The sequence below is a fragment of the Oryctolagus cuniculus genome, chromosome 7 (genome assembly GCF_964237555.1).
Source record: "Oryctolagus cuniculus chromosome 7, mOryCun1.1, whole genome shotgun sequence".
Classification (NCBI taxonomy): domain Eukaryota; kingdom Metazoa; phylum Chordata; class Mammalia; order Lagomorpha; family Leporidae; genus Oryctolagus; species Oryctolagus cuniculus.
This window is the reverse complement of record NC_091438.1, coordinates 148,240,017-148,267,390: the sequence shown is the minus strand read 5'-3', so window position 1 is coordinate 148,267,390 and position 27,374 is coordinate 148,240,017. Positions and strand designations below refer to the sequence as shown.

The following is a 27,374-nucleotide window of genomic DNA, read 5'->3' as shown; positions in this document are numbered from 1 at the left end:
ACTCCGACGCCTCCCAAAAACCCGCCCGTCCTTGCAGTGGGGGAAGGGAGAGCGATTTTCCACCCAAGAGTCCCTCCTCTGAGTTCCAGGCTGCCCGTGAACTACTGCGTGTGCACCCGCGCGCCTGCGAGCGGCGGCTGGTGGGCGTGCGGCACCCGAGCGTCCATCCGCCCCGGGAGGGCCGGAGGGTCGGCGGCCCGAGCCCGCGTGCGGCCGCCCAGGTGCGAGCGCGTGAGTGAGCGTGCGCACGTGCGGCGGCGGCGGGGTCCGCGGCCCGGGGTCCGCGGGGCTGGCGCGAGCCCCCCGCCTCGGTGCTGATTGGCTCGGCGCCGTGACGGGCCGCCCCCCTCCCTGCCCGGGGCGGCGGCGGCGGCGGCGGCGGGCGCGGGTGCCCGCGTGTGCGCTGTGTGCCGCGTGTGCGCCGGTGTGTGCGCCCGGCCGCCGGCGGTGCGGGAAGCCAGCGAGCGCGCCGCCGCGCGGGCCGCCGCGGCCGAGCCCAGGGTGCGCGGCGCCCCCGCCCGCCCGGCCTGCCATGGCCCCCGCCCGGGGCCGCCTGCCCCCCGCGCTCTGGGTCGTCACGGCCGCGGCGGCGGCGGCCACCTGCGTGTCCGCGGCGCGCGGCGAAGGTGAGCGGTGACAGTGGCGGCGGCGGCGGCGGCGGCGGCGGGGCGGGGGCGGCGAGGGGCTGGGGGCGCGGCGCGCGCTGCCTGCGGCTCAACTTCTCTGCTCGACCCTGAGCTCGGGAACGTCCGGAATCTGTCGCCCTGGGGGCAGGGATGGCACCGCGGGAGAGACCTGGGACTGCGGGACAGAGCGATGGGGCTGGGGACCGGCGGTCGGTGGGAGGGACGGGACGGGGACCAGGGTGGGGGCCGGAGCGGAGCTGGGCCAGGGCACTGAGAAGCCGGCACGGGAGAGGGGGCGCAGGGCTGGACAGAAGACAAGTGGACGGCTGTGGAGGAGGAACCGGAGCAGACAGAGGGCAGGGGACAGAGGACAGAGAGCAGAGTGGCAGGCACTGGGGTCGCGGCTGTCGACAGGAGGATGAGGACAGGGTTCAGGGGCTCAAAGAAGAGGGGGCAGGGGATGGCTCAGAGAGGCAGGGGCCAGGGGACAGATAGGGCTTAGGGGCCAGGAAGGAGGGGCAGGGAATGAGGGTCTTGAGAGTGGGGAGCGGGGGAGAAGAAGGGACTGTGGAGGAGCGCCGGCTGCAGGGGTGGGCACCCTGGGGAGGCAGGGCCAGGGAGAGCAGGGTCTTGTTCAGGGTGGCCTTTGGGGAGGGAGGGGCAGGAGCGGCAGAGGTTGTACGCAGTGTCTAATAGGGACCAGAAATGTCTGGGAGTGTCTCCTGCCCCGGTGGGGGGTGGCAGGGAGAGCCGGGGGGGGGGCACCTGGGACTCCCCACCTACACACACCTCTGTCCCCCCACCAGGGGCTCCAGGGCCAGCCGGATCATGCCGCCTGGGCCCCTGCTCCACAGCACTGCCGGAGCGAGCAAACCCTGGCGCTCGGCTGCAGGATGCCGGGGCTGATGTCCAGGGTCCAGAGCCGGTCCTCGCCCTGGCAGGATGAACTTCCAGATGCAAGCGAGCTGTGGGGCCAGCGTCGCTCCTCCACGGTCAGCAGGAGTGCAGATCCACCCCCAACCCGCACACACACAGCTCACAGCGACCCCACCCTGCACACACACGCACACGCGCCCCGGGGTCCACACGTGTAGACCCAGGGTGGAGGCGATTCAATGCACAGACAGACCCTACCGCCGTAACATAACACACAGGCCTGTACCCAGAAATGTAGCCAAGCACATGTGCACTTTCGCACATGTGTGCACATCTGTGGATACATGTCTACATCATGTATGCAAGGAGACCTCCAACTCTTATTCATGCCCACCGAAAGGAAGGGGCAGAGGAGCACACAGACATAGATGAAACCCCAGTTTCTGTTGAAGCTGGGGCCCAGCAGGGAGCAGGGGCCACTGCCGGCTGCTGACAGGTGCGAGGGCCAGCTGGGGTGGCAGGGGATGAGGCAGCCGGAGGATGGCAGAGCCCAGTGCTGGGGGAGGGGGAGGAGGGCAGGACTGGAGCAAGGGCGCCCAGGGGTCCTGAGCTGTGGCTTGGGAGGACAGTTTTCCCAGGGTTGCAGGGGGCAGGTGGGTGGACGGCAGGATTCTGAGGAAGCGACAGCAAGGCTCTGGGAGTCTGGTCAGGCACCTGCAGCTCCCCACCTCCCCACTCCCCTCCGGGAGGGACTTTGCTCCGGCTTGCATGCCTGGGAAGAGGACGTGTGCCCGTCCGTGGGAGCAGCAGCAGTTGGGGACGAGAGGCAGCGGGACACTGTGGGCAGGGGAGGTGTTGTGGAAGGGCCGGTGGATCTGGACCCCACAGCAAGCCACAGGGAGGACACAGGGCTGCTGACGCCGCGTGGGACATGCGCATGTCCGTCCCTGCATTGTCCCTTGGCTGGTGCAGAACCCTAAGTGGCTAGAGAGGATGGTGGAACTTGGAAGGGGCTCTGTTGGCAGCTGGGGCCCAGCTATGCGGGGCCAGCGTGGGCTGGTGAAGGGTTGGGGCCTCGGAGCCTGGCCAGGCAGCAGGCCGCTTCCTGCTCTTGGGAGTGGAGTCCCCTCCGCTTTGGGGTGATCTCCAAGGCGCTCCCATCCTGGCGGACATCCCCTGACCACCCCAAATCCTCCAGCCTCACCATCGCACGGTGTCCTCGGGGAATGTAAATCAATTTAAGTATTAGGCTCAGCGAAATGGATTGGGGGAAGGTGACGGTGCCAGAGAAAAAAAAGACATCACATAATGCCTTCCACGGAGGAGCAGGGACGGCCTGGGAATTATCGGTGCTGCTCGGAGCGTGCAAGGGGCCCGGCTGACGTCCCCGGAGCAGCCCGGGCGGGTGGCCCAGGAGGGATGCCCCAGGACATCTTCTCGGTGGGGAGACTGAGGCACAGAGGGGTTCGGTGGTTGGCTTCGTTGAAGGGCCCGTGAGGCTGTGAGGGCCAGGCCCTGAGGTGGGCAATGCCAGGGAGACTGGCCATGGTGGCCGGAAGTGCCCGAGGGAATGCTGGCCTGGCCTGGCTGGGCGGTCCTGACGTCGGATCCCCTCCTGCCCTGACCACACCGTGGGCCTGGGCTTCGCTCCAGAGTCTTGGCTCTGCCACCCTCGGAGGAAGCTGGGGACAAGGAGAGAGAAAGGGAGAGAAGGGTCTGAAAAGGATGGAAACAAACAGCCAGGAAATCCTACGGCCCTCCTGGAATCCGATAGAATTGACTTTTGCCTTAGCTTTGGCTTATCCAAGCCCCCGGCTGGTGGGGCCCCCCAGGAAGGCGGGGTGCTCAGGATGGCCAGTCGCTGGGGTGGCCCCCGGGGGTGGCATCTGCAAGCTGAGCTGTCCCCAGGCTGTGCTGGGGGCCGGACCCCTCCAGCCCAGAGAGGACCCCAAGGGATGGGCTGGGGGTGGGAGAGCGCATGGCGTGCTTTCCCCCCTTCTCCCCAGCTGGGTCCTGCCATGCAGCCCCTCCCCCTCCCCCCCTCCCCTCCCCTCACCTCCCCTCCCTTCCCCTCCCCCTTCCCCTCCCCCTCCCCAGCCAGCAGGAGGAGCGAGCGCCTGACCCAGTTTTCTCCATGTTGCCTGAGAGGGAGGCAGGAGGGAGGCGGGAAGCCTTCTTCCCTCCGCCCATGCCCCTGGCGTGGGGCTGGCTCGGGCCGGGGAGGTCCCTGGTGGACATCCATGCCCGCTGCCTCCCCTGGTCCCACGCAGCCCCCTCCCAGGCTCTCCCAGGCCCCTCCCCAGCCGCCTCCTGGGGCCCCTGCAGGAGGAGTAGGGAGGCTGGGAGATGGAAAGCATCCTCTTCCCAGTGCTTGTCTCCGTGTCGCGGGGCCAGGCGCGGGCACAAGGACACCCCCCCCCCCGCCCCGCCCCGCGGCGGGCAGTCCTGCGAGGTCCCTGGTTTGGACCCTGCCGATGACTGGGAGACAGTGAAATGGAGCCAAAAACTGCTCCTGCACCTGTCACCAGCTGGGGCCCAGAGAGGTACAGGGACCTGCCCCAGGACACTCAGAGACAGAGCTGGGGTTGGGTGGAGCCCTGACGTCTAAACACAGGTGCCCCTTTGTCAGCGTGAGGGAGCAGCCGGCTCCGGTGATGTGGAGAGGCCGGAAGGCCAGGGCTTGGAGAAGAGCTGCCAGCCTTGGTAAAGACCAGCATGGAGCCGGCACTCGCTTGGGCGTCTCACCCTTGGGTGTCGTTAGCCCATTGTACAGATGAGAAAACTTAAGGCCAAAGAAGCGAAGGTCGCTTGTGCATAAGCAGCGGTGTCGGGATAGGAGCCCGCGTGTCTGACCCCACCGGGGGGCCCTTTCCTTTCCTGTGTGGTTGAGACTGGGGGAGGGGGTTCCCCTGGCACGCGGCCGGACTCCCCACCGTGAGGACTGCTCAGAGGGCTCTGCCGGGCCCGGGCCTCCGGGGATGCGGTGGTGCCTGGGGCTGCCGCAGCAGGTGCCCTGAGCTTCAGCCCAGCCAGCTGCATCTGTAGGGCTCCAGGCGGAGTGAAGTCCGGGCCCAGTTCCTCCGTCTGTAACCTGGAGAGAGTGGTGACCACCCGGGCGTTGCTGTGGGGGTCACACATCCCAAGCTCCCCCTGCGGAGATCAGCACGCGGTAGGTGCTCACTAAGAGGCACCTACCTGCTCCTCAGAATCTCTCCAGGTCAGATGTGCAGAGGACCTGAGACACCGGGCGCCGTCCTGGGGGACACGGGTGGTTATAAAGCCGGGGCTGGTGCCCGGGCGGGAGTGAGGGAGGCTCCGCGCCTGCGACGTTTGAAAGCCATCGTGTCACAGGGCCCCATTTTACAGATGAGGAGACTGAGGTTCAGGGAGGCCAGGGGACTTGCCCGCGGACACACAGCTCCTAAACCGCAGAACCGGGACTCTGACCCTCACGTGCCGGACTGAGCCCACCTCCCTGTCTCCAGCCCCTGCCCATCCGAGGCAGGCTGGCACCCAGGGCGGCTCGAGTTCCAGGAGCTTGGACCATGGCCTTGGCTGTGGTGGCGGAGGAAGGTTTCAAGGAAGGGAACTTGAAGTGAGGAAGGCAGAGAGGTAGAGCCGCGGTGGTGGGGGCTGGGCCCAGCTGGGCAGGGGTCCCAGGGGCCTGATGCTCCCTTGTCTCCTGTTTTGCAGTGAACTTGCTGGACACGTCGACCATCCACGGGGACTGGGGCTGGCTCACGTATCCGGCTCACGGGGTGAGTGATGGAGTGGCGGCAGCTGTCTGAGCTGAGGCAGGGCTATAGCAGAGTCTCTAAGGGGAGCGGAGGCCCAGAGACGGGAGGCGGCTGCCCAAGGATGCAGAGCAGCCAGAGGCGGAGCCGTGGGGCTGGAGGTTCTCAGCGTGCCAAGGCCGGGCCTGCCCGTCTTCGGGATCAGTCCCCTGCCTCCCAGCTGCTCAGCCTTCCCTGCAGAACCACGGCGGGGAGGGGCCCTCACCACGCTAGGCTTCGCCAGGACGCCCCCTCCCACCGTCCTGGGGCACCAGGCCCTCTGATCCTGGGGGCTGGCAGTGCGGCCCTGAGCCTGGCGGGACCCCAGCCCTGCTCTCTGCCCACGCTGGGGGCCCCCGGGTCGCCACGTCACCTTGCCCAGCGTCTGTAAGGGATGAGCCTGTGCTGTGCTCTGGCTTTGCTTCCAGGGTTGGCGGAGAGCGAGCGAGCCGGCCCGGCCCGTCTGCTCACACGGGGAGCCCTCCGTCAGCACAGGCCTGTGCTGTGGTCCCGCACAGTGTCCAGAGCGAGCACCTCCCCCCATCGGTGTGCTCTCTCTCACACACACACACTGCAGACCTTACACACACACACCACACAACATACACTGTAGACCTCACACACACCCACATCACACACACACTGCAGACCTCACACACACACCCACATCACACACACACTGCAGACCTCACACACACACACCACACCACACACACACTGCAGACCTCACACACACACCCACATCACACACACACTGCAGACCTCACACACACACCACACACAACATACACTGCAGACCTCACACACACACCCACATCACACACACACTGCAGACCTCACACACACACCCACATCACACACACACATACACATATACACATTCCACCCCTCCCCACACACACACTGCAGACATGCCCACTTCTGACCCACACACCCACATTCCACTGCAGGTGTGTGTGTGTGTGTGTGTGTGTGTGTGAGCACACACCTGGCTTCTCTCCTGGACACATTCAGCTGCCACGGCTCTGGGGACGAGGGGATGAAACTGTTAACAATGACAGTGATCACAATACCACGAGTTAACATGACTGAAGGGGCCTTTTATTTAAGATTGATTTGTTTATTTGAAAGGCAGAGAGACAGACAGAGAGAGGGAGGGAGAGGAAGAGAGAGAGAGGGGGAGGGAGGGAGAGAGAGAGGAGGAGGAGGGGTCTTCCATCCAGTGGTTCAGTCCCCAGATGGCTGCAACGACTGGGGCCGGGCCAGGGTGAAGCCAGGAGCCAGGAGCCTGGCACTCCATCAGGTGCCCCACGTGGGTGCAGGGGCCCAAGCCCTTGGGCCAGCCTCTGCTGCTTTCCCAGGCGCAGGAGCAGGGAGCTGGATCCAACGTGGGCAGCCAGGACTGGAACTGGTGCTCATGGGGGACGCCAGCGTCACAGGCCCAGCGGGGGCTTTCCTGGCTTTGGGGTAGGGTCTTCATCCGGGCCATTGGTGGCCTGTGGCCAGAGGTCAGGACGTGGCCCCACTGCTCCTCAGGGGCGCTCATCACCGGCAGTGTGGCTGCACCCATGGGCGCTTCAGGGAGCCGCAGGGGTAAGGCCCGGATCGTTGTGGTCCGAGAGCCAGGAGGGAGCCTGCGGCTTGTGCCCTGGGCTGCAGGCTGAGCAGGTGCCTCCAGGAAGTGCTCCTGGCTGCGGCCGTGGCCAGCGAGAAGCGGGGCTGTGAAGGGGTCCGGCCCTGGGCCGGGGCCAGGTCCCACACTGACCACCGGGCTCCTGGCTCAGTTGGATTTTCCCTGAGTCCCAGCAGCCAGGACGGGCTGCACCTGGCGCCTGGTTGGCTCTGGGTGTGTGTCTGCCCCTGCAGAGCTCAGGATTTGGTTTTAGGGCACTATGGAATCATCAGTGTTTTTATTTATTTATTTTTTATTTGAAAGGCAGAGTTACAGAGAGGCAGAGGCAGAGAGAGGTCTTCTCTCTGCTGGTTCACTCCCCACACTGCCACAAAAGCCAGAGCTGGGCCAGGCTCAAGGCAGGAGCCAAGAGCTTCTTCAGGGTCTCCCACACAGGTGCAGGGGCCCAAGGGATTAGACCATCCGCCACTGCTTTCCCAGGGGCATTAGCAGGGCGCTGGATGGGAAGTGGAGTAGCCCCAATGGGATGTTGGCACTGCAGGCGGCAGCTTTACCCGCTGTGCCACAGCGCCGGCCCTATGTCAGGGTTTTAAGCAGGTGAGGAGGTGGTCACCCCAGTCCACGAAGGCCCCTGTGTTCACAGGACGCCGTGGAGCCCGGCTCCGGGAGCCCCGGGTGCACTTGGCATTAGAACACGCAGCTTGCGCTCACAGAGCTCTCAACTCCCGGAGGGTTCGTTTCATCCTCACAACCGGTCCTCGGGGTCCACGTGGCCGCCCAGGGGCTCAGGGCAGTGAGAAAGAGTGGGCCTGACATCAGATGGGCCCAGGGCGGCTGGGGCTGTAACTCCGTTCCCTCTGGGCCTGGAGTCCCTGCCGAGTGCCACGTGCCGCCCTGCGCGTGCAGTGGGGAGGCCCGGTCTGTGTCCTGTGGTGCTGGCAGGGCGGCAGTCCTGGTTTGTCCGCTGAGCTGGGGACTGGCCGCGTCCCGGAGATGGGGGCGGCGGAGACAGGGAAGAAGGCTGTGACGAGGCGCCTGGTTCTCAGACTCGAGCCCTGGGACCCAGGCCGGTTAGCAGGCAAAGCCCGAGAGCGTCCACGTCCAGGAGGCCTGGCAAGGGCCCGGGGGTCTCTGGGTAGCAAGCTTTGCAGGTGCCTGTCCTGCTCAATGGGGAGGGGCTCCTGAGGCTCCGTCCCCTCTCTGACCTGGGGGTCTGTTTGACAGAGGCTCCCACGTCACCTCCAGGGTAGGAAAATCACGCAGTGGTCAGGCTCTGCTCACGTCCGTCTCCTTGGCCGAGCCCAGGACCCGCTGCGCGCAGGGTCCTCGGAGCCACACAAGGGGCTTCCTCCCAGTGGGAAGCCAGAAGCCCCGAGAGTTTCCGCAGCTCCCCCAGGGTGAAGGGAAGTCGGTGCCCTCGGCTGGGCTGTGTCCCTCCCTCTGCTTCTGGGACCCTCCCCGTGCCAGGATCTGCCGCCGGGGGGGGGGGGGGGTCCGTTCATTCCCTTCGTCTCACCCGATCCTCACCACCCCCTGGAGCACCTGGAAGGATCCAGCACCACGAGCAGCCCATTTCACAGCTGGGAGGCCCAAGGCTCAGAGAGGGGACGTGGTGTTCCCAGGGCCGTGCAGCTGGTCCGCAGGTTCTGTGTTGGCAGAGCAGTCTGCTGGCACCCAGCGCGAGGTGGAGTCCCCAGAACAGGGCTGATCCTGCCCTTGTGCCAGGCCTCCACGTCCGTGCCACCGCAGGCGTGTGTAGCAGCTCCTGGGGCTGGCAGGGCGGGGCCGGGCCGTTGGCACCGGTGGGGAGGCTGGAGCGGACTCAGATCGAGCTGATTAATTTATCTGGGCCCCTGGCAGGAAACAGACAGGGAGCAGCTGGCAGGCTCTTCGGTGTTCCATTAATTGTGACAATGACTTTAAACCCAGATGTGACACAGGCTGCTGGAGGCCCGGCTGCGGAGTGGAGTGTGGGGCAGGGGTCCTTCCTGGGGTGGGGGGTGGGGCGCAAGAAACTCCTGGGTGAGGCCGGCACTCCCTGGGGCCCCTGGGAAGTGGGACCCCCTTCCCTGAGGTCCCTGGAGGCGGCCAGGTGGGCCAGGAAGACCCTGCCAGTTGAGCAGTGCCATTAGCCAGGTGCCGCCTGCACCAGGCCGGAGCAGGGCACCTGGCAGGCATCTTCTCCTGACATCCTCTCGGGCCTCGTCTGCCCCCTGCTCTACAGATATGGGCACCAAGGGTCAGGCCCGCGCGCCTGGCAGAGACAGGGCTGGGTGGAGGGGCAGGGACCCGAGGGAGTGGGCTTGAGATGGGCACAGCCTCCACCCCGCGCAGGGCCGGCGCACGGCGTCCTGAGCAGCGCTCTTCGGCCCCTCCTCCTTTAAGCAGTGGCATCTCTAGTTCAAGGGCGTGTGCAGGTGGAGGTCCAGGGGAGAGGGTCAAGGCGGGGCTTCCATGGTGGAGCCTGCCCCTGGCTTCTGTCCTCGGCCCTGGCTCTTCCTCAGGAGGCCTGAACTGGCCAGGGCTGCACTGGGCCCTCCTGGGCCTGGGTCCTCTTACTAGGGGAGCCCGCTCCAGCCCAGCACCAGGCTGGCAGGTGACACATGCAGGTGCCCGCAGCCAGGAGGCCTTGGGATCACCTGCGACTCTCCACCCCACCCCCCAGCTAGTTTCCCACCGCCCCAGAGGTCACCGTCCAGCCCCTCATCTGAGAAATGTCATGGAAAACAGAATTAAAAGACCAGTTTATTTTGGTGCAAAAAATATTGAGATCTATGCAAGCGAGGGGCTTTTCCAGAAGTTCATGGAGAATCTGTATTCTGGAAAACTCTGCACACTCTTCAACATTTTTGTGCATCAAGATAAACTTACCTTGTCAGTCCCAACTTCTTGAAGTGCCCTGGTCCGTCTTTCTTTACTGTGGTAAAATGCACGTGAAATTAACATCTCGGCCGTTTCTAAGCGGCATTCAGGGCGTGTACACGACTGCGTGGCCCTCACAGCCTCCAAGCCTTCATTCACCTGGGCCGGCTCCGCAGCTGCCCACCCCCACCCCCACCCCCGCGGGGCGCCAGGCGCTGGGAGTCACTCACATAAGCGCCCCCGCACGGGTCTGGGCTTTGGTTTCTGACTTTTGCTTCATTTCGCCCCTGATGTTTCCAGGGTCATCCATGTTGAATCATTATAGTTTCCCTCCCTCCCGTTAATTTGAGTTAGAGAGAGAGAGAGGGAGAGAGAGAGAGAGAGATCTTTCACCTGCTAGTTCACTCCCCCAATGGCTGCAATGGCCTGGGTGTGAGCAGCGGGGCAGGCGCCTGGCGGCTCTTCCCGGGGGGGCCTGTGGCGCCCCGCGCAGTCACGGCTGCAGGTGCCTTGCACCCGGCAGCTGGGAGAACCCACTAGAAGGCCGGCTCCCCAGCACGTGCGGCCCTGGTGGTGGTGGGGGGGTGTTGGCAGGAGAGGCCCCGGGGCCGCCCCTCAGCGGCTGTGTTCTCTCCACAGTGGGACTCCATCAACGAGGTGGATGAGGCCTTCCAGCCCATTCACACGTACCAGGTGTGCAACGTCATGAGCCCCAACCAGAACAACTGGCTGCGCACAAGCTGGGTGCCCCGCGACGGCGCACGGCGCGTCTACGCCGAGATCAAGTTCACCCTGCGCGACTGCAACAGCATGCCCGGCGTGCTGGGCACCTGCAAGGAGACCTTCAACCTCTACTACCTGGAGTCGGACCGCGACCTGGGCTCCAGCACCCAGGAGAGCCAGTTCCTCAAGATCGACACCATCGCGGCCGACGAGAGCTTCACCGGCGCCGACCTGGGCGTGCGGCGGCTCAAGCTCAACACCGAGGTGCGCGGCGTGGGCCCCCTCAGCAAGCGCGGCTTCTACCTGGCCTTCCAGGACATCGGCGCCTGCCTCGCCATCCTCTCTCTCCGCATCTACTACAAGAAGTGCCCCGCCATGGTGCGCAACCTGGCCGCCTTCTCGGAGGCGGTGACCGGGGCCGACTCCTCCTCGCTGGTGGAGGTCCGGGGCCAGTGTGTGCGGCACTCGGAGGAGCGGGACACGCCCAAGATGTACTGCAGCGCCGAGGGCGAGTGGCTGGTGCCCATTGGCAAGTGCGTGTGCAGTGCCGGCTACGAGGAGCGGCGGGATGCCTGTGTGGGTGAGCGCGGCACCCGCGGGCAGGGCCATGGGGGCACGGGCAGGGGCGATGGCCGTGTCAGCAGGGGAGATGGCCAGCCCCAGGGATCCTGAGCCGGCAGCTATGCCAGGCTGCCTGCGTGCGTGCCGGCTGGGTGAAGAGGTGGCCGACGGGCTTCAGCCAGGTGGAAGCCTGGGGCCACTGTGGAGGACACGGCGAGGGGTACTTGTGCCGCCAGCTTTGCCATGGGGCAGGCGCTGGGTTAGGCGTGGACTTTTCCTCCCCACCCCCACCCTGTGAAATCAGAGCCTTGGAGTGTCTGAGTCCCACAGAGGGGAAGACAGAGGCACAGAGAGTCCGAGCAACCGGCCCTGGGTCACACAGCTGGGATTTGAGCCCGGAAGCCCGACTCCAGAGTCCCTGCTGGAAATCTCTGAATGTCTTGCCTGGGGGTGGAGGGACGTGGAACCCGGGCCCTGGGTGACTGAGCGCAGGACGGGGGCCCCTGGAGAAGACAGGCCTTGCTGGCTCTGCCCCTGGGCACTGGCCGGGGCTGCCTGTGTTCAGGGGGTTCCCCAGGGAGCTATGGACAGGCAAGAGGCTTGTGAGGGACAGCTGAGTACCGAGGGTGAGTGCGCAGGCGACACAGGGCTGTGTGACAGCCAGCGGGGGCCCAGCCGGTGCTGCTCTCAGCCTGCCTTGGTCTCCCTAGGGACGGGACGCACTGCTGGTGAGACTTTGAGGCCCTGGGCACAGGAGGGGAGGGGTGGGGTGTTCCCATGCAGGGGCCAGACACCCTCGGGGAAAACTGGGGTTCGGCCCCCAGCAGCCACTGGGGCTGGCCTCCGAGCAGCCGCCCCTCTGCCGCTCTGTCTCTGCGTCTCGTGTCCGCTCCCCGCGCCCGTCTGCCAGGCTCCTCCTTCAGCTCTCTGCTCTTCTCCACTCTGCTGGGCAGTGCTCGGGACAGGTGGCCCCGTGCCTTTGCAGCCTACAAGGGGGCACGTCCCGCCTCAGCCTGTGGCTCCCTGTAGCAAGGCAGCCGTCAGGATTCCCCTTTACCTGTAGGGAAACCGGGGCACAAGAGGTGGTGTCCTGTGCTTGCGGCCACAGCCGGTGGGAGGTCAGGTGTGCATGGCTCTGAGCCTGGCCCTGGCCGCTGCCTCTGGCAGAGCTGGCTCCCTGGGTCCTCCCTCTCCGGTGGGGAGAAGAAAGGACCTACGTGATTCGTGGCAGCTTCCCGAGTGTTCGCCGAGGGCCGGGCGCTTGGGTAGGTGTGCCCGTGACTTCTCTTTGAGCACCCGCTGTGCCCCCGGCACAGGGAGTCCCTGCCTTCGGGGGAATCACGTCATTCTTTATACTGTCCTCCAGACTGGGCGTGATGTCCCCACGGAGCCTTGAGCCTTGACCCCTGAGCCTTGACCTCCTACCTCAGCCCCAAAAGCCCTCTTCTGAGCCCCACTGCCCTCTGCCCCGGGCTCTTGGTCAGGTGGTTAGGATCTGGCACAGCACAAGCTGTAACCATCGGGCAGGCCTGCCTCTTCTCACCTGCTCAAGGTCAGCCGCTGCCCCCTACCATGGACGGAGGGAGCTCGTGGTTTGTCACGTGGCGCTCTGGGTCTCAGCTGCTGCTGCGGTCCCCACGGGGCAGAGCTGGGATCGCCGCACCCCGGGTTCAGGGGCACACATTGCACTGGGCGGGGCTCCTGCTGGAGACCCCCCACCTCCACCCCGGGGCCAGGTGGGGCCACGCCCTCTCCCGTCCATAGCGGAGCAACAAAGGGCCCTCGGGGGCAGGGCTAGGGGATGGCTGCGTATTTGAGTTTTCCATTTAAGTCATAATGTAACATAATTATGCCAGTTGCGAGATAATTACAGGTTTTATGGAAAATATTAATTCACAGGGCACTGCAGGCAGTGCGTTTTGGGAGGGGAACACCAGTCGGAAGGCGCTGGAGGAGCGACAGATCCTGGGATCCCCGTGTCAGGAGCCGGGGCCTCCCCACCCCCTTGTCCTCCTTGGAGCCCAAGAGTCAGGCGGAGCTGGGAACGCAGTGGGGTGGGGGTTGGGGGGAGGCTTCCCTGTGCCTGCCCCGCCCCCCACAGGCGGCCCCACCCACTGTGGGGAGCTGCGGAGCGGAAGGGCTGGAGAGGGTAGCCGTTTGCCCAGCTTCCGTGCCTGTGCCCCGGGAAGCCGAGGGAGCCCTGGCCGTGGCAGAGGTCGGGCGCTCACTGACGGCAGCCTGCCCAGCCTCGCGCTTCCTGCCCCGGTGGCTTTGCCCTTGGAGCTGCCCCTGCAGGTGGCCAGGCCACCCTCCATGCTGCCCGGGCCCCTCCCTGAGCCATGTGGCGCTGGGCCCGTTTGCCAGTGGGGAGCTGGAGACCCAGCGGGGGCGCAGCCGGGGGCCGGGTTACTGGGGTCTCAGCTCTTCCCAGTGACCTTCCAGAAAGCCGCGCTCTGCCCCCTTCCTGACGGGGCGGCCTCCCCCAGGCTGAGCCCAGCCCTGGCTGCACCCCCTCTCCCGCGCAGGGCCGCAGGGGCCGTCCTTCCTGTCACCTGGGCGTGACATACATCACCCTCCCCCCTCGCCCTAATCATCTTTCTATAAATATCAGAGGCTCATTTCGGAGGGGAGCGGAGCGACGGGCTCCCGTGCCTTCCTGGCCGGGTTTAAAATCTGATTTAGAATTAATTTCCTCCGCTCGTGCACCGGCGGACGCCGTATTTGTCAAAGCGCAAGCCCTTTGCGGGGGAGGGGAGCAGAGCAGTGAGGGGGCCGGGGCCGCAGGCGCCCGGGCAAGGTGCCCTGTGCAGGGCCGCGGCCCCTCCTGGCGAGGAGGCACCCTGGGGCGGCAGGCAGGGCCGGGCCCCGGCAGAGCCGCCCCATCTGTCTCAGCCGCATGTCCCGGCCCAACCGCGGGGGCCTGGGCTCCCTGAGGCCTGGTGATTAGTCGTCTTATTAAAGATTATTTTACTTTCACTGCATGGATTAACCTGGCCTTGACACGGTAGAGCCATGGGCATTAGCGCACGGGTGTTGAGGGCTATGGAGCACGGAGGCCGTCTCTGAGCCCCGGGGCCAGTGGGGGTCGGGCCACAGCTCCAGGGTCCCCAGATTGGCCCGCATCCTGGCTCGGCAGGGGGTCGGGCCACGGCTCCAGGGTCCCCAGATTGGCCCGCATCCTGGCTCGGCAGGGAGCCTTGTGCTGCGGTGTGCTGGTGCCACGTGTGGGGCGCTGTCCTGTGTGAGTTCACCTGTGTTCCCCTCACGACAGCCCTGTGTGTGGGGGTGCTGTTAGTGTCCCCATTTCACAGATGCGGAAACTGAGTCCCAGCCACAGGCCCAGTGCCCTGCAGAGGCAGGGGTCGGCGAGGGAAGGTGCCCGGGCAGCTGTTCCCTCCCCAGGTGCAGCTCTGCTCAGCCAAGAGCCTGTGCACCTTGGTGCCTCACCGAGGCCAGGATGCCACCCCAGGCCTTCTCGTCTGCTCCGTTCCTCTCGGGTCCATGGTAGACGCATCCCAGGCACCGGGTGAGGCATAAACGTGCGATGCTGGCCGCCGTGGGCCTGGCCCTCGCTGTGTGGCCCACAACTCACCCGGCAAACACCTGCTGACCCAGTGCAGAACCTCCCTCTGAGGGGGCCCTGCACGGCTCCCTGGGTGCAGGAAGGAGCCTGTGCGTGGGATGGGCTGCAGGACTGGGTCTCCTGGAAGGCTGCTGGGAGGAGGAGGCAAGATCACGGTGCGTCATCAGCCAGGATCCCCGCTCCGAGCTCCAGCCCCGTTAGGTCTGAGCCCTCGGTGTTGGGGTGGGAGAGGCCCTGAGACTGGGGCCCGTTTTCCCTGATGCCTCTGCCCGAAGCCCCTCCTGGCCCCCAGCCTCTGAGTCGGAAGCATCTTAGGGCATGAGTGTTTCCCGAGTCCTGTCATCCCCCGTCTGTGGGATCTGGCGGACCAACCCGGCGCCAGCTCTTGCGACAAAGCAGGGCCCGCCCAGGAAGGCAAACCCCGAGATGCCGTCCCGGGGTGGGGGTGGGGGGCTTTGCCTGCACCCAGTGCTCCAGAGCAGGACTCAGCGGAGGGAGGGGCCTCAGAGGCTCCCCAAGGTCTCCAGTGCTGGAGCAGAGCTGGGAGCCGCCTAGCTGGGTGGCCCTGCCCCCCCCCCCCGAGCCCAGGGTCCTTCTCTGCCCAGGGTGGACAACGGTGGGGGAAGGGTTTGAGCTCTGGGCTGCCTTGTGGCTGTGCTGGGGACGTGCAGACGAGCAAAGCAGCCCCTGTCCAGCAGGAGAGCCAGACACGCAGCTCATTAACCGGCCCGGGTCTCGCACACTCGTTAAAGCGAGACCGAGGGACTACAGCAGCGGGGAGGGGAGTGGTCAGTGCGCGTGTGTGAAGGGGAGGTCCCGAAAGGCTTCATCGAAGGGTCCAGAAAGAGGAGTCTAGCAGGTGGACCAGAGAGAAACGGCGTCCCAAGAGGCAGGCCCAGCATGTTCAAAGGTCCTGAGGCAGGAAGCAGCCTGACCTATGCAAGGGATGGCTAGCGCGTCAGTGTGGCCTGGGGCTGGGCGCTGGGGCGGTACTGAGGGAGCCTGCAGGTGGGTTTTGTTCTGGCAGGGAGGACTTTGGACTCCAGGTGTTCCTGGTTAGGCTCTGGCTGGGGATGCCTGAGAGGGTTGAACAGGCAGGGGAGAATGAGACGTGCATCGTAGAGATGCCTCAGCCTAGAGCAGCCCGCTCCCTCCACCAACGTCCTCGCCTCCCCCAGGAGGCAGCTCCCGCCCAGGTCACCCTTCGCCACCTCCCCCTCTTCGTCTGCTTCCTGGATACGGCCGCGGCCTTGGTGACTGCCTCCCCCTCTCCCACGCCGGCTCCTGGTGGGGCACCTGTTCCCCTCGGGTCTCCAGTGCCCTGCACATGCCTGGCCCAGGCGGCACTCACAAGATCTGGCCTCAGCCGCTGGCCTGGGGCGGGGCGGGGCTGGGGGCAGGGTTTGGAGGCTGCTGTCACTGTCCAGGGGCTCCCCGGAGCCGGTGGTGGTGGCGGCTGCAGAGAGGGTCAGACAGGAGACATGGCGGTGGGGGTCTGGGAGAGGAGGAGCTTGTCTCCTGCAGTCGGTCCTGCTGGGAGTGGGGGTAGGGCTATGCAATGCAGATCCCCAGGCCCGGGCTCTTCTAACCGCGGTGTCTGTGGAGGGGCCAGGAGTCTGTCTGGTGGGGGCGGCTCCGTGGTTGATGGGGGTGGCTCCGTGTCTGCCCACGTCTGGGAGCCACTGCTGCTTTCCCACCCCGCTCCCTGTCCACTCCTTCAATTTTCAGCACCACGCCCGCTGTACCCCAAGGCTGGTGTCCTGCCCAAGGACCGCAGTGTCCCTTGGAGGACAGAAGCCGAGGCTGGAGGCGGGGCCTGGGTGGGCGGGCGTGGAGGGATTTGGAGAAGCTCGGGCTGGGGCTGAGGCAGCCCGGTGCCGACCCCACCACCACGCAGCCCTGCATAAGCCAGGGGCTCTCTCTGTGTCGGACTCTGCGTCTGCAGATGAGGGTGACACTGAGGCTGAAGCTCTGCCCCTCTGCCTCCCGGAATCTCCCAGGAAGCCCCGCTCCAGGTTGGACAAGAGCTGGCAGGGTAGCCTGGCCGGCCTCCCTGTAGTCCCTCTCTCTCCCACAGCCTGCGAGCTGGGCTTCTACAAGTCGGCCCCTGGGGACCAGCTGTGTGCCCGCTGCCCTCCCCACAGCCACTCTGCAGCCCCGGCTGCCCAGGCCTGCCGCTGTGACCTCAGCTACTACCGTGCAGCCCTGGACCCGCCGTCTGCAGCCTGCACCCGTGAGTACCAGCCTCGAACCCTGGGCCATCACCCCATGCTCAGTCCCACTGGCCTGGGTGGGCGGGGGCTAGTCCGGACTGGGACCAGGAGGGTGCCTGTGACCACTCAGCAGTGGCCTTTATCTCCTGTCACCTGCCAGCCTGGGTGGCTTTGACCCTTGAGCTGGTGGTGAAGCCAACGTGTTGGGACAAGCAGGGTGGGCATCAGAGGCGCCCCCTCCACGACCCCCTGGGTGAGCTGGCCGGCGCTGCTGTCAGCATGTGCCATGTGTGTGTCCACAGCGGTCACCCAGGCGGGAGCACGTCTCGCGGACTGTAACCGCCTCTGGTGGCGGGAGGGGGGAACGTTTGGTCCCAGAAGGGGGCCCGTGAGTCCCTGCAAAGCTGCGCAGTGTCAGGCGAGCTCAGCGTGTGCCCAGAGGGCATGGCTGCATGTGCCCGCCCCCTGTGCCCGCTCGGGCTCCCTGCATGGGGGAGGGGAGTGTAGTCAAACCCAGGCGTGCCAGGTGTGAACGCACACGCCCGTGTGCCGCCCTGCCCAGGCCTGCGTGTCAGCCCCGTGTGGCACGTGGCCGGGTGGTGGCCGGGGGCTCCTCAGGCGAGGCGAGCCTGGCTCCAGCTCAGGAGCCTGAGTGCGGCCTCTGCGGTGCTGTATGCTTCCAGAGATCTTAGGACCGGAAGAGCCTGGGCTCTTAGCATCCCTGCCCTTCAGATTGTAAATCTCCCAGATGGCCAGGCTCTGTGACTCAGAGATCCCTGAATCAGGGCCGAGGTTCCCTGTCGGGGTCTTGAGTTGGAATCCAGGCTTCCTATGGGTCCCCACAGCCCCTCCCCCACCCTCCTAGCCCACCCCCACCCCGCCCCCACAGCACCCTCCGTCCCGAGTCTCTGCTCTGCAGACTGGGGACTCCCATTCGGGGGGGGGGGGGCTTCCTCCCACCCGGCCTTGGGGCCCCAGGTGGGCTTCCTGGGGTGTCTGCCTTATCCCACAGCGAGCGCCAGGGGCATCTCTGTTGCACCCGCACAGGGGCTTAGGGAGCAGACATAGGACACAGATGGCGGGTTCCTTTTACAGGCAGGGTGGCTCTGCGCGTGCTGTCTCCCTCTCACGCTGGGGAAAACTTGGGGGGACACAGCACAGAGCCCCTGTGTTCTGGCTTGGATGGGGGCTGTCAGGTTTCTGTGCCCAGGCCCTGACTCTCTGGTCCCAGTGGTCCCAGTCTGATGGCAGAGACACAACCGCTGCCCTCGGGCTTCAGAGGATGGAGCCTTAAGGAGCCCCAAACGTGGTGGGGGTGCCCTTTCCCTGGGGGACCCCTGTTGTGAAGGGGGGGCACTAAACCAGCTCAAGGAAGCACCCTTGCTCCCCAGGGCCGCCCTCAGCACCCGTGAACCTGATCTCCAGTGTGAATGGGACGTCCGTGACCCTGGAGTGGGCCCCTCCCCTGGACCCCGGCGGCCGCAGCGACATCACCTACAACGCCGTGTGCCGCCGCTGCCCCTGGGCACTGAGCCACTGCGAGGCGTGCGGGAGCGGCCCCCGCTTCGTGCCCCAGCAGACGAGCCTGGTGCAGGCCAGCCTGCTGGTGGCCAACCTGCTGGCCCACATGAACTACTCCTTCTGGATCGAGGCCGTCAATGGCGTGTCCGACCTGAGCCCCGAGCCCCGCCGGGCCGCCGTGGTCAACATCACCACGAACCAGGCAGGTAGGCGGAGTCGCTCCGTCCCCCAACCTCCCCGGAGCCCAGGCCCGCCTCGGATTTGCTGTGGCTTTTGGGCAGGCAGCCACCTGGTGGCCCTTGCTCTCCTGGCCAGGACCCCGAGCCCGTGGAGAAGCAGCAGGTGGTCCCTCAGTGGGAGGACTCCCCGAGAGCTCACAGACTGGCCGGCCTGGCCATCATGTACCTGAGTTCCAGAATGTTCCCTCCTTGCTGCAGTGCCTGTCCTAGGTAACCCCTGTGAGGCATAAAGAGATGAAGTGCCTGGCCCGGCACCTGGCCCATGGCATGTGCTCAGTAAACGTCCCCCGGAGCTCAGTCCCCAGCACTGCCGTGCCGCCTGGGGAGGGGTCTGGTCCCTGGCGTGTGCTGCAGCCGCTCACCTGTTCCTGGCCCAGTTGCATCAAGTCCAGCCCCTGGGACCTCTTTGTTTGCGAACTCCAGGGTTCCTGCCTGTTCATCAGGGCAGCCAGGCCCTCGGGCCTCCCGAGGGAGGCGTCCCCACCCCGTGCCCTGACATCTGCAGGCCCGGCCCAGCAGGCACAGGTCCCACCACATCACTGGCCAAGGCCGCCAGTCACCTGCTTAAGCGGCAGAGCCAACACTGGAACCCGGGACCACCCACGCCTCCTGGAGCCCGGGCACGCCCTCCCTGAGTCTCTGCCCTCTGCAGTGTTCATGGAGAACACGCTCCCTACCAGGAGCTCTGCCGGGTGCTGGCTACACAGTGAAAAGCAGAGCTAGGTGCCCAGAGCTTGGAGCCTGAGGCGGGTGGCTGGCCAGTCCGCCTGGAAGCCATCCGAACCCCCACCCCCTTGACCCTGAACTCCACCTTCACGTAGATGACCCCACCTCCAGCGTAGCTCATCAGCACCGACTGCTCCCCCCGCCGGGGTCCAGCTGCCCTCTCCCACCTCCCCCGGGGCACAGGAAAAGCAAACCATGACCCCGCACCTGCAGCTGCACCGCTCAAAGCTCCAAAGCCAGGTTTCGCCCTTGACTTCCACCTGCAGGTCCCGCTGGTCTCCACACTCAGCCCCTGCTCCGTCCACACCCTCGTCAGTGCTGCTGGGCCCTGCAGCAGCCCCTCCCGCCCCGCCCCCTCCCAGGACTCCCTGTCCCGAGCGAGCAAGCCTTTCCTTTGCCGGCTTCATCCGTGTCAGCGCCTTAGCTAGCGCAGCGCCTCCCCAGTCCCAGCGTCCCCGCTCGCCCCGGCTCCCTCCCCTGCAGCCACACTGGCCTCGGGCTCCTGTCCTGGAACACAGGCCCTGGCCTCGCCTCCGCTGAGTGACAGATGAGGTTCCCCCTGCAGCAGACCCTCCAGCTTGACCTCTGCCTCTGGAGTTGTTTCTTAATTTCCCACGTCAGAGTCATCCAGTGACATTTCTTGGGCACTTACTGTGTGTGGCCCCCGCCTGCAGGGAGCTCTCAAGCATGCGGGAAGAACTGGCCTGGGGGCAGGCACTGAGGGGTGCCCTGGTGTGACTGGGGGAAGCCTCGAGCTCACCTAGGGCCCTGGGCTCGGCTGCCCCAGCCGCGTCCCCCAGAGCCAGGCCCGGGTAGGGCTGTTCTTTCCCTGCCTTGTTCCTGAGTACCTGCTCCCCTCCCCTGGAGGCTGCTGGGCAGTCAGGCCTCAGCTGGCTCAAGGCAAGCCCCCCATCCCAGACGAGCCGGGCAGCCAGTGGCAGATGCCACCCCGGTGGTCCGTGGCGGCTGATGGAGCGGATGCCTCCCCCCAGCCCCGTCCCAGGTGGTGGTGATCCGGCAGGAGCGCACAGGGCAGACTAGTGTGTCGCTGCTGTGGCAGGAGCCGGAGCAGCCCAATGGCATCATCCTGGAGTACGAGATCAAGTACTATGAGAAGGTACTGCGGGGGGCGGGGCAAAGGGCAGGGTGGGGCTGGGGCGCCTCCGTTGACCACACCCCAACCCCCCCCCCCCCCGCCCCGGCACAGGACAAGGAGATGCAGAGCTACTCCACGCTCAAGGCTGTCACCACCAGTGCCACCGTGTCGGGCCTCAAGCCGGGCACGCGCTACGTGTTCCAGGTCCGAGCCCGTACCTCGGCAGGCTGCGGCCGCTTCAGCCAGGCCATGGAGGTGGAGACGGGGAAACCCCGTGAGTGCAGGGAGCGGGGAGGGCGGGCGAGGGCGCTGGACCAGGAGCATGGGCGGGGGCGGGCAGGGGAGTGAGCGTGCCCTGAGCCAGTGCCAGCACACGCCTGCTCGCCGTCCCGCCGGGTGTGCCCGCCCTTGGCCTTTCTGCAGGTGGAAGGCAGCTTGCCCAGCGAGGGCCAGGGTGGCCTGGGGCCTCCTGGTGCCCCGGCAGGCGGACAGCCTCCTGGGCGTCCCCGGGGTCCACTCTAGTGAGCGCCGGTGTTCTCCGTGTCCCCGCCTTACAGATGAACAAAACGAGGGCCAGAGCAGGAACCTGATTTGTCCAGGGTTAGCCCGCAGAGCAAGGTTTGAACCTGGGCAGTCTGGACAAACTCCAGGCCCCTTCCCCAGGACCAGGAGTTCTCAGAACGGAGCCGGGGACAGACGCGCGGGCCCGGCGGGGTGGGTTTCAGGAGGCCCTGAGGGTGATCCAAGTCACTCCCTGTGGGGGACTTAAGAGGCTTCCGTCTCCCCTGCCCCAGCCTCCAGCCAGCCAGTGTCCTCGCCTGTGTGCACAACAGCCACCGCCCGCCCTCCCTGTGCACCTGCACCTGATGCACCCTTGAGGCTGCCCGGCTGGGCCCCCTGCCCCTGCCCGCCCTTTGCATCAGTTCCTTGCGTTCGCTGAGCCCCAGGCTTCTCATCTGGAAACAGAAGCGGGGACAGGGGGGCAGGGGGGCGGGGACTGAGACCTGGCCGCACTGTGCTGGCCGTGAGAGCAACATGGGGTGGACGGGCACCCTTCTCGGCTTGTCTGCTTTTGGCTTGGAGAAGTGGAATGACTCTCCCCGGGCTGCGCGGTCCCAGGAAGCAGTGGCGCCAGCCCTGGGGGGAGCCTGGGGCGGCTGGACCTTGCAGGGGAGTCTTGGGGGAGATTGGGCGGGAGCAGAGGGCTGGCTCGTAGCTGAGGAGCTGCTGGCCGGCCCCTGGGCTGCCCAGGCAGGGCCTGGTCTCCCGACCTGGCTCCCCTGCAGGGCCCCGCTACGACACCCGCACCATCGTCTGGATCTGCCTGACGCTCATCACTGGCCTGGTCGTGCTCTTGGTCCTGCTCATCTGCAAGAAGAGGTGGGTGGTCCTGGCCTCCCCGGTCGCTGCAAGCCCCTCCTCCCAGCGCTGAGCCCACCCCCTCATGCCTGGGCCAGCTTCCGCACAAACACACCATCCCACGTAATCCTAATGATACTCAAGAGAGGTTGCGAAGCTGCTCTCGCTTGGTAGGTGTGTTGGGAATCAGAGAGCTTAGGCCACCTGCCGGAGTCACACGGCTGATGGACAGCAGAGCTGGGACCTGAACCCAGGCTGTCAAACCAAAGCCCATGTTCTGGGTCCCTCCGCCCTCTCCCACGGCTTCTGGAGGGAGGCAGAGGTGAGGTGGTGCTGAGTGGGGGCGTCGGACTCCGGGAGGTGAGAACTGGAAAGATCACATGGCAGGTGGGGAGGCTGAGGCCGGCGGGCAGAGGGGCTGGCGGGGGGGCGCCGAGCGGACCTGGCCTTTGACACCTCCTCTTCCAGCCCTGCCCCCAGGTGCTGGGTGGGGGGGGTGCTTTGTGATCATCAGGTGCTTTGTGACCATCGGGACCGTGCCAATCCAGCTGGTTTGAGAGCCGAGGGTGGGCACTGTGCCCTGCAGCCTTGGGCAGGGGCGGGGCGGGGCTGGGCAGGCCAGGCTGTCAGTACGGTGACTGTCGTCCCTAGGCACTGCGGCTACAGCAAGGCCTTCCAGGACTCGGACGAGGAGAAGATGCATTACCAGAGTGGGCAGGGTGAGTCGGGGAAGGAGCAGGCGTCCACAGAGGGGACGAGAGCCCGGGGACAGAGCGGGGTGGCCCGAGGGCCCAGCCCCCGAGGCACAGTGCCGTGCCCCTTTGCCGGAGACCTGGGTCTGCACATCCACACGCGGTCGCACCAGGATTTCCCGAGGGCTCGGCCACTCCTGGACGAGGATCCCAACTGCAGACAGGTTGTCAGGATTCACCCAGAAAACAAGGCAGCCGTGGGGATCCCACCCCACACGCCACTCCCACACCCAGGTACTGATTCCCACCGGGCCCGAGGGCAGCCACAGCATCCTTCTTAACACAGTCTTCCGGGAGCCACTTCCAGTTCGCCAGGATTGGCACTTGGGGGGGGTGGCTTTTTTTTCTTTTTTTACTATACCCCTCCTCCAGAACAGTTTAAAAAGATTGCTAGGACTCTGGCAGTGACCCCAGAAAAAGATGGACTTGCTCCCAACTCGCCCAAGAGTTCAGAGCCCATCGGCACCCCAGAGCTACTCTGCAGAGACCCCCCCTTTCACTCGACACCTGCCGTTTGTCACCATGTCCCCAGACCCAAGAGACACCCCCACTCCACGCAGGTCCTAGGTCCAGGGGAAGCTGGGCAAGGGGAATTCTTCCTGGACCCCCAGCGAAGGCCCGTCCTCCCCTTCCGCCCCTCAGCGCCCCCACCTGTCTTCCTGCCCCTGCACCACCCCCCAGGGAAGTTTCCAGAGCCCCAGATCTGCGCAGAACCCCACAACTACGAGGAGCCGGGCCGGGCGGGCCGCGGTTTCACCCGCGAGATTGAGGCCTCCCGGATCCACATCGAGAAAATCATCGGCTCCGGTGAGCCCCGGGGAGTGAGGGTGGGGGCGGCCCGGGGACCGGGGCCTAGGGAGGGGGTCCCACTGCCCTCCCTGCCTTTCTGGGGCTTCCAGGAGAGTCCGGGGAAGTCTGCTACGGGTGGCTGCGGGTGCCAGGGCAGCGGGACGTGCCCGTGGCCATCAAGGCCCTCAAAGCCGGCTACACGGAGAGGCAGAGGCGGGACTTCCTGAGCGAGGCGTCCATCATGGGCCAGTTCGACCACCCCAACATCATCCGCCTTGAGGGCGTCGTCACACGGGGTAGGAGCTTCCCCCCAAGGAGACCCCCCACCCGGGCCAGCTCCTGGGAAGGGGCGTGTCTTGAGGTCTGTGAGTGTCTCCCGTGCTCCTCACCAGGAGCCCCCCTCCCGCTCCCCTTGCCCAGGCCGTCTGGCGATGATCGTGACCGAGTACATGGAGAATGGCTCTCTGGACGCCTTCCTGAGGGTGCGTGTTCAGTCGGGATGTTGAGCCGCCACGTGGTCCCTCCAGCCACCCACCCACCCGGGACCCAGCAGACCTGGGCAGGGGAGGCCTGTGCCAGAGGGGTCTTCACAGTGCGCCAGCCTGCCTCTCAGCCCCCACCACGGAAGTCGCACTGCTCACCAGGGACCTCTGCCCTCGCCCCCTTCCTCCCCTCCCTCGCCACCGGCTGGGAGCCGTGGAGAGTGTGGTGGGAGCGGCTGGGTTCCCAGCTCCAGCCCTGCCTCTGTTTGCTGGGCGCTCGTAGGCATAAGGCTTAACCCCTCTGGGCCACCATTCTCCTCCCGGGGCTGCTGTGTGTGCAGATGAGCCCCTGAGAATAAACCGCAGCCCGCGGGGGGCCTCACGCACACGGAGGCGCTCTGTAGAGCCCCGCTGGGCCTTCCCGGCGCCCACACGAGCCGTGTCCTCTGCAGACCCACGACGGGCAGTTCACCATCATGCAGCTGGTGGGCATGCTCCGGGGCGTGGGCGCCGGCATGCGCTACCTCTCGGACCTGGGCTACGTGCACCGCGACCTGGCCGCCCGCAACGTGCTGGTGGGCGGCGACCTGGTCTGCAAAGTGTCTGACTTCGGGCTCTCGCGCGTGCTGGAGGACGACCCAGAGGCTGCCTACACCACCACGGTACGCTGCACGCGCCCCTGCCCGCCAGGCCAGGCCAGGGGCGAGGAGCCATGGGCGGGCTCTCCTGGCGACCTGCAGCACAGACTTCTCCCCGAGGGAACAGGCCTGCCTGTCTTTCCTCTCTCACCATGCGGCCTGGGGACACCGGGGCTACCCCCCCCCCACTGCGGTCATCCACGGGTGCTTCCGGGGAGGGCTCCTTGGCTCCCTGTCTTTGAGTTGGCTGAAAACCACGTTTCTCTAGAGGTGTGCGAAAGACGGGAAGCCGGGTGGGCCTGGCCCGAGCCAGATGCCCCCACCGCACCTCTGAGTAAGGTTTCCGGTAGGGAGAGGACCTGGTGACCCTAAGAAGGGGAGGAGGAGGAAGAGGCAGAGGCAGGAAGTGCCAGGCCTTTCTCTGAGCCTCCTCCCTGCCAGGCCCGGCCCTGCAGACTGATCTCTATTGCACACCTACTGTGTGCCGGGCCGCCTGCACACTCGGCTGCATTGGGTCTTTACAGCGGCAGGCCCCCTCCCCCATCAGAACAGGCAGCGGCTGTGTCACCCCTCTGGGCCGGGAAACCAGACCCGACTTCTGTGCCCCCCGCAGGGAGGCAAGATCCCCATCCGCTGGACAGCCCCCGAGGCCATCGCCTTCCGGACCTTCTCCTCGGCCAGCGACGTGTGGAGCTTTGGGGTGGTCATGTGGGAGGTGCTGGCCTACGGGGAGCGGCCCTACTGGAACATGACCAACCGGGACGTGAGTGCGGGCTCCGGCCGGGCGGTGGCACTGTGGGGCCGCGGCAGGAGGGCGGCGGGAGTCCACCTGTGCCCTGCCCCCAGGTCATCAGCTCGGTGGAGGAGGGGTACCGGCTGCCGGCGCCCATGGGCTGCCCCCGCGCCCTGCACCAGCTCATGCTGGACTGTTGGCACAAGGACCGGGCCCAGCGGCCCCGCTTCTCCCACATCGTCAGCGTCCTCGATGCGCTGATCCGGAGTCCCGAGAGTCTGCGGGCCACGGCCACTGCCAGCAGGTACCACGTGCCCGCCCAGCGCCACGTGAGCCGGCCGCCGTGGCAGCTCTGCCCCAGACCAGGCCCAGACTCCGTCCCCGCCCTGACCCCTGGCCTTTTGCCCAGCTGGCTCCTTCCTGGCGTCGGGCCTGTCAAAGCTCTGCCTGCCCTAAGCGAGGAGGGAGGCCGTGTAGGGGTCCCCGCAGAAGAGGGGTCCTAAGGTTCCGGCAGCTGCTTACGGAGGACCCCTGTGCCTTAGGTGCCCGCCCCCTGCCTTTGCCCGCAGCTGCTTTGACCTGCGAGCAGGTGGGGGTGGGGGCGGGGGCCTCACGGTGGGGGACTGGCTGGACTCCATCCGCATGGGCCGCTACCGAGACCACTTCGCCGCTGGCGGATACTCCTCCCTGGGCATGGTGCTGCGGATGAACGCGCAGTGAGTGCCGGCAGCGGGGCGGGGGTGGGGCCGTCCAGGGGGTGGGCGCGGCCCTGTCCTCCTGGCCGCTGGCCTGGCCGGTCAGCGCCGCCCCCCTCCGCAGGGACGTGCGTGCCCTGGGCATCACCCTCATGGGCCACCAGAAGAAGATCCTGGGCAGCATCCAGACCATGAGAGCGCAGCTGAGCAGCACCCAGGGCCCGCGCCGGCACCTCTGACTGCAGACCCGGCCAGCCCAGGCCACACAGCTGGCAGCGCACCTGACCCCGCCTCCTGGCCCGAGGCTCCGCCCCAGGCTGGAGCGCGCCATGGGCTCAGGCGCCTTGGCCGGGACACCTGCTGCCCAGGGCAGAAGCCATCTCTCTTCCGGAGCCTGGGGCTTCGTCGGACAGAGGTGGCTGGCCTGTCTTGGAGTGCCCGCCCTGGGGGCGGATTCTCGAGATGATGTGTGACCACGTGTGTGGCTGCTCACTGGGACCCCAGCACGCATGTGCGTGTACTTATCCGTTAAGGCTGGGGACAAGCAGGCGTGACTGTGGATGAGGGTCGTGAATGAGCAGGTGTCACAGGTGTTTGGGCAAGGAAGTCCATGTGCCGCCCCCCACCCCAGGCCCAGCGCCCCTGGGGCCTGGTGCCAGGCTCATGCCTACCTGCCCACGTGGGGAGGCTGGAGCCGGGCCCCCTCTGAACCACACCAGCACCGGGCCCGCCCTCACCTCCGCCCGGGGAAGCCCACCCCTGGCTGCTACTCAGGTCGGGCCCTCCCTCCGCTGCTTCAACAGGAAAACAGGGTTCCTGGCCAGTCCCTCCGGCCACCTCTCTGCTGGCTCCTGAGCCGCTCTCGGCTGGACGTGGCTGCCCGGCCGGGCTGGGCGACCATCGCTGGCCCCAGCCGCCGATGCCTCTCTCTACAGCCCAGCTCTCCTCACTCGGAAGCCCCCTTGCCAACCCCTCACTGCCCAGCCCTGACCCCATGCCCAGGACAGTGAGACCCCACTTCTCAGCCCTCCCTGCGCCAGTGGGGGAGGGGCCTGCCCGGGTTGTGCCTTGGCCAGGGCCACACAGCAGCCGGGTTTTAGGGCTGGACCATGGCTGGGAGGGGCCCTGGGAAGCCCCTCCCCTCGAAGACTGGCCCTGCCCCTTCCGGCCCACCAGGGTATATAAATAATCTGTTTTCTATCCTGTCGGAATATTTTTTCCTCACTCTTGACAATGCAAAAATGGTCCTCAAAGCACATGGGAAGCACCCAGGGAGAGAACGCCCCTCGCAGGGGCAGTGTGGCCCCAGCCCTGGCCAGCACAGCCGTCCCGCAGAGACACCAGCACCGAGCCCCTCTCTTGCAATAATTCGGGGAGCCGCGGCCCGCGCTCCACACCTCTGGATCTGCATCGTGATCCAGCCCAGCCGCTCGTCCTTCCTATGGAAGGGGGAATCTTGGACCCCGCCTCACTCGGTTTCTGGGCTCGGGGCCC

At 66.3% G+C, this 27,374-nt stretch overlaps 1 protein-coding gene across 3 annotated transcripts; it reads left to right on the top strand.

Moving 5' to 3' along the window:
- Positions 1 to 490: 490 nt before the first annotated feature.
- Positions 491 to 26,392, top strand: EPHA8 (EPH receptor A8). Of its 3 annotated transcripts, none has more exons than XM_051856711.2 (17): positions 491 to 626; positions 5,196 to 5,260; positions 10,410 to 11,073; positions 16,715 to 16,870; positions 18,242 to 18,577; positions 20,329 to 20,453; positions 20,544 to 20,706; positions 21,719 to 21,812; positions 22,443 to 22,510; positions 23,225 to 23,350; positions 23,443 to 23,628; positions 23,753 to 23,814; positions 24,267 to 24,476; positions 25,066 to 25,215; positions 25,299 to 25,489; positions 25,728 to 25,901; positions 26,005 to 26,392. In XM_051856711.2, exons 1-17 carry the CDS (start codon positions 533 to 535, stop codon positions 26,117 to 26,119), a joined length of 2,979 nt encoding a protein of 992 aa, XP_051712671.1. In that variant the 5' UTR covers positions 491 to 532; the 3' UTR covers positions 26,120 to 26,392. The 3 variants fall into 3 exon arrangements, 2 of the variants coding, with proteins under 2 accessions (XP_051712671.1, XP_051712670.1); XM_051856710.2 differs by having other exon boundaries at positions 23,186 to 23,350; XR_011390187.1 differs by lacking the exons at positions 23,225 to 23,350; positions 23,443 to 23,628; positions 23,753 to 23,814; ... (3 more) ...; positions 25,728 to 25,901; positions 26,005 to 26,392 and having other exon boundaries at positions 20,990 to 21,812; positions 22,443 to 22,495.
- The last annotated feature ends 982 nt before the right edge of the window (positions 26,393 to 27,374 follow it).

What these genes read in the sequence shown, in the direction of transcription:
- EPHA8 (XM_051856710.2), top strand. Translation starts at nt 533, where the DNA reads ATGGCCCCCGCCCGGGGCCGCCTGCCCCCCGCGCTCTGGGTCGTCACG. An exon ending in GCCGTCTGCAGCCTGCACCC is followed by an intron (nt 16,871 to 18,241) that starts GTGAGTACCAGC and finishes CTTGCTCCCCAG; the next exon opens with GGCCGCCCTCAGCACCCGTG. An exon ending in AGGCTGCCTACACCACCACG is followed by an intron (nt 24,477 to 25,065) that starts GTACGCTGCACG and finishes TGCCCCCCGCAG; the next exon opens with GGAGGCAAGATCCCCATCCG.